The 3,959-nt window shown below is 57.3% G+C and overlaps 1 protein-coding gene across 2 annotated transcripts in view; it reads right to left on the bottom strand.

Moving 5' to 3' along the window:
- Window positions 1-1,140: 1,140 nt before the first annotated feature.
- Window positions 1,141-3,959, bottom strand: part of IGSF8 (immunoglobulin superfamily member 8) — a 7,810-nt gene continuing 4,991 nt past the window's right edge. For both annotated transcript variants that reach the window (XM_015597888.2, XM_015597889.2), the window contains exons 4-8: window positions 3,418-3,879; window positions 2,671-3,078; window positions 2,049-2,462; window positions 1,566-1,696; window positions 1,141-1,388 (exon numbers count right to left, since the gene is read on the bottom strand). In XM_015597888.2, coding sequence (XP_015453374.1) covers window positions 1,581-1,696; window positions 2,049-2,462; window positions 2,671-3,078; window positions 3,418-3,879 — 1,400 coding nt within the window. In that variant the 3' untranslated portion in view covers window positions 1,141-1,388; window positions 1,566-1,580. The remainder of the gene's footprint in view (window positions 1,389-1,565; window positions 1,697-2,048; window positions 2,463-2,670; window positions 3,079-3,417; window positions 3,880-3,959) is intronic.

Below are 3,959 nucleotides of genomic sequence, written 5' to 3'. Positions count from 1 at the left end.
GGAGGTCCCAGAGGGAGCTCATGCTACGTTGGGTCCACTTAGACAAGGAGTCTTTCTTTGCCTCAGGTCACAGTGTCACCTGGGTCACCATCAAAGATGAGGTTCCAGAACCCTGGCATCACCTGTTCCCCCCATGAACAAATGTTAGGATGCAGGATGGGGAGTAATTTTGGTTTAAATTGGTAAAAAAGCTGGAATATAGGCAGGAGGGATTGCACTGTCTGTATCCACACCCACACCCACACAGTAGTAATTGCAATTGAACAGGCAGAGAAACTGAGGCTGGATGGAAGTCACTGAGACCCCACCATATCTTTAGTCAGGGCCTCACTGGGTATAGTGCAAGGAGTCAGGAGATGTGGGTTCTAGTCCTGACACACTGTCACTAATTAGCTCTGTGACTCTGGTAAGTCACATCACTTCTCTGGGCCTCAGGTTCCCCATCTGTGAAAATAAGTTAGCAAACAAATAATGCTTATTAAATGTTTAAATAAGTGAATTAAAAGAGGTAAACTGGGTGCCTCTTAAGGTGCAGTGCAATAAGAACTCTAACATCAGAGAATCCTTAGGCAGAGGGGTGAGGCAAGGCCTGGGGGGACATGCAGGCTGTAGGGGTAGGTATATGCAGGGGCCCTGGACACAAAGGCCTCCCCTGACTACTGTCATTCCTGCCACCCAGGCAGTTGTGTTCTGGGCCTTCTATTCTGCTGCTGTCAGGCAGAATGAAGATCTAGAGGAAAAGGGCTGAGGCCCCAGGGCCAGTGGGAGGAGTCAGGTCCAAGACCAGCTAGACCAGCAGAATGAGAGCGCAGAGTGATGCAGGGAACTCAGAAAAGGCACTGGCCCCTGCAAGCCCATGCCCTGCAACCTGGGAGTAGCTGGGAGAGGGGACCGCCCTTTCTGTGCTCCCCTCCCTGAGTAGGATTCCCAACAGGAACTGGCTTGGCACTGACAGCTTAGGCAGCAGATGGGACCCAGGTGTCCCTTCCTGGGGTGGGTGGCATGGCCCACAGAGGCCAGATGGTGTTTGTGGTGAAAACAGAGACCTGGATCATCCGAAATAGGTTGTCAACCCCCAACAACCTCCCTGCCACACCCTTAGCCTCTTATAGCTTCATCACAGGGAAGACACAGCCAGCCTGGATTTTATAAAACAAATTTATTCACATTTTAGAAAAACTAATTCTAAGACAGGGCTGGGTATGAGATCAACAGAAGGCCAGAGGGAGGAACTGGAAAGGAAGGAGTGGGGAATGGAGGCCATGCCCTCCACTCTGGGTAGGGGTAGGTCAAATAAATTAAAAGAACGTTGGACAGAGGGAGAAGGTATCCAGGCAACCAGAGGTGGGCTTGGTGCTGGGCTGGAAGACAGTCAACACCTGCGAGAACTGGAGAGAGCATGCAGTGTGGAGTGGGCTAAGGAGAGGCCTGAGTGGGGCTCCCTCCTGGCCCTTAGTCCTGCCCCCCACAGAACTGTGAACTGGCTCCTCCTCCAGGTGGGGCTGGGGAGCAAGCAGCTCATCTCAGTGCTTGGGAAGGCAATGCTAGGGGTTCTTTTTCCTCACCTGGTGGGGAAGGAATCACCGTTTTCGGAGCCTCTTCATGAAGCAGCAGGTGATGGTGCCAAGGACGGTGGCACCAGTGACTAGGGCAACCCCTGCACCAACCAGCAGGGGCACAAACAGGGTGTCCAGGGCTAGGTGAGAGAGGATGGCTATGTTCAGCCTTGGGTGCCGCTACCGTCCACCCACTGTCCCACTGGAGTCCTAGCACCTTCTCTATCAAGTTGTCTGCACCCACCTCCTCCCCATTCAGAGAGCCATCTCTGGCCTGCTCCCTTCCCTCTGCACACATGCTAACCTCTACCACCAAGAAGCCTGTGGCAGATGGGCACAGGGGGGCAGAAAGCTGGATTTTCAGAACGCTTCATGTGAGGTGATGTAGAGAGAAAGAGGGGACAGTAACAGGAGGATCAGATGGTAAAGGAAGAACGAGCGAGGGGCTGGAGGAAGGCAGTGAGTAAGGAGGGGAAGGCAGGGGTCACTCACCATGTGTGTAGGGGTAGACTGTTACAGGCCCCGAGCGGGCACTGCCCGCCTGGTACCAGCTGTAGTCGGCATGCTGCACCCAGGCACTGGGGGCACAGTGGTACACGCCTTCGTCCTTGGGCCCCAAGTCGTGTAGTCTCAGCCGATGGCTTCGGGGCCCCACCAGCTCCACACTGACAGGGTTTCCTCCAGGCCGGACCCCCAGCTCTGCCACACCATCCTGGCCCACGCCACCCACTAGCTGGGCAGAGGCTGAGCTCAGCTCGCCATCCTCAGGTCGCTCCACCCACCAGGTGGCGGCCAGCCGCAGGCCTGGGGGTCCGCCCCGCACAGAGATGTTGCAGAGCAGGGAGGCAGTCTCCCCACGGTACACTGTGCCTCCTGCCAGCCACGCCACAGCCTCCAGTACCACACCTGTACAAAAAAGGCCATGGGGTCAGAGGGTGAAGGGTCAGAGGAAATGGGGTCAGGACCACTGTCCAAGTAACACCCCAGGAAACTCAAGGTATGCCCACAATCTTAAAAGAAGAGGAGTATGAGACTGAGGCATGGAGGCAGCTGATGGAAAAGGAGAGAGGAATAGTAGGAAAAGAGTTCTACAAGCCCAACCAGCCCCTCTCACCTTCCTCCCGCACATGCACGGGGAGGGGCCGGGATCGGGCACTGGCTGCTTCACGAAGCCGGGCCCCAGACCCTCGGACATAGGCCTTGGCAAGGCAGCGGTAGGTGCCCGCATCACTAGGTCGGGCAGCCTCTAGCCGCAGCCTGTAGGTTCTGGATGCCACCTTCTCCATGGCAATGTGCCGGCCTTCATAGCCAGGTCCCAGGCTGCCCACACCCTCTGTGTCCAACTGGGCTACCAGGCGGCCAGGCCCAGGTGCCCCTGCAGGTGCCATCTCCCAGCCTACGGAGTATGCAGCGTGACGGCCTGGTGGGGGCAATGCCCCTGACACATTGCATAGCAGTTCCAAGGGCTCCCCTGGGCCAATCCGACGTTCGCCAGGCCCCACTGCCACTGCCAGCTGGCTGGCTGAAACATAGAAAGAGGAAGGGATGTCAGAAGCAAGAGGGGGCACAAAACACTTGACTCCCCAACTGTAGTTCCCTTGAAAGCAGCAACCTCGAGGCCATTCATCTGACCCTCCCAGGTATGAGCATATCTCCAACACCCAGGGGCCTGACTCACCCCTCAACCATAGGCCACCTATCTCCACGCCCAACGCTGAGCAGAGAAAACCCATGATGGGTACAGAGGGAAGTGATGCTAACAAGACTGCTCACTCTAGGGAAGGTGGGCTCCCTGCTCAGGCAATGACCACCTACTGCCAGTGCCCACTGAGATACCATGGCTCCCAGCTCCCACACTCACACAGCGTCTGCACATCCACATGGGCCAGGACAGCCCTCTTCTCAGCGATCTGGGCCCAGCTGCCATCAGGATCCTGAATCCACTCGGTGGCAGTGCAGTGGTAGGTGCCAGCATCCTCTGCCTGGGCACCCGCCACCACCATGCGGTACCGCTCAGCCCCCTCCTTGCCCAGTCGCAGCTCCCCAGCAGCTAGCCGCTCAGCATAAGGAGCACCAGCCTCCACAGCCAGGTCCGGCCGGAGTCCCACAATTTCCTGCAGAGTTGCTCGCCCCACCGGCACCTCAGGCACAGCGCGTCCAAAGGACACCGCCAGGTGTGTGTGCTTCTGCGTGCTCGACCGTGCCAGGCAACCCAGTGCCAGCTCCTGCCCCTCATGCACCATCAGGCGAGGGGGCGAAGTTGGGGCCTGGCGGCCTCGGGGTCCTGGGGAGACAGCTGACACCTGCAGCACATCTGGAAGAACTGGAGAGAATAGCTGGACTGAAGGAAGGCTGAGAGCTGGCAGCCCTTCTTGTTTTTTCCTACATATGACCTATTTCCCT

The sequence above is a fragment of the Pteropus alecto genome, unplaced genomic scaffold (genome assembly GCF_000325575.1).
Source record: "Pteropus alecto unplaced genomic scaffold, ASM32557v1 scaffold359, whole genome shotgun sequence".
NCBI classification, from domain to species: Eukaryota; Metazoa; Chordata; class Mammalia; order Chiroptera; family Pteropodidae; genus Pteropus; species Pteropus alecto.
This window is presented reverse-complemented; position numbering and strand designations above follow the sequence as displayed.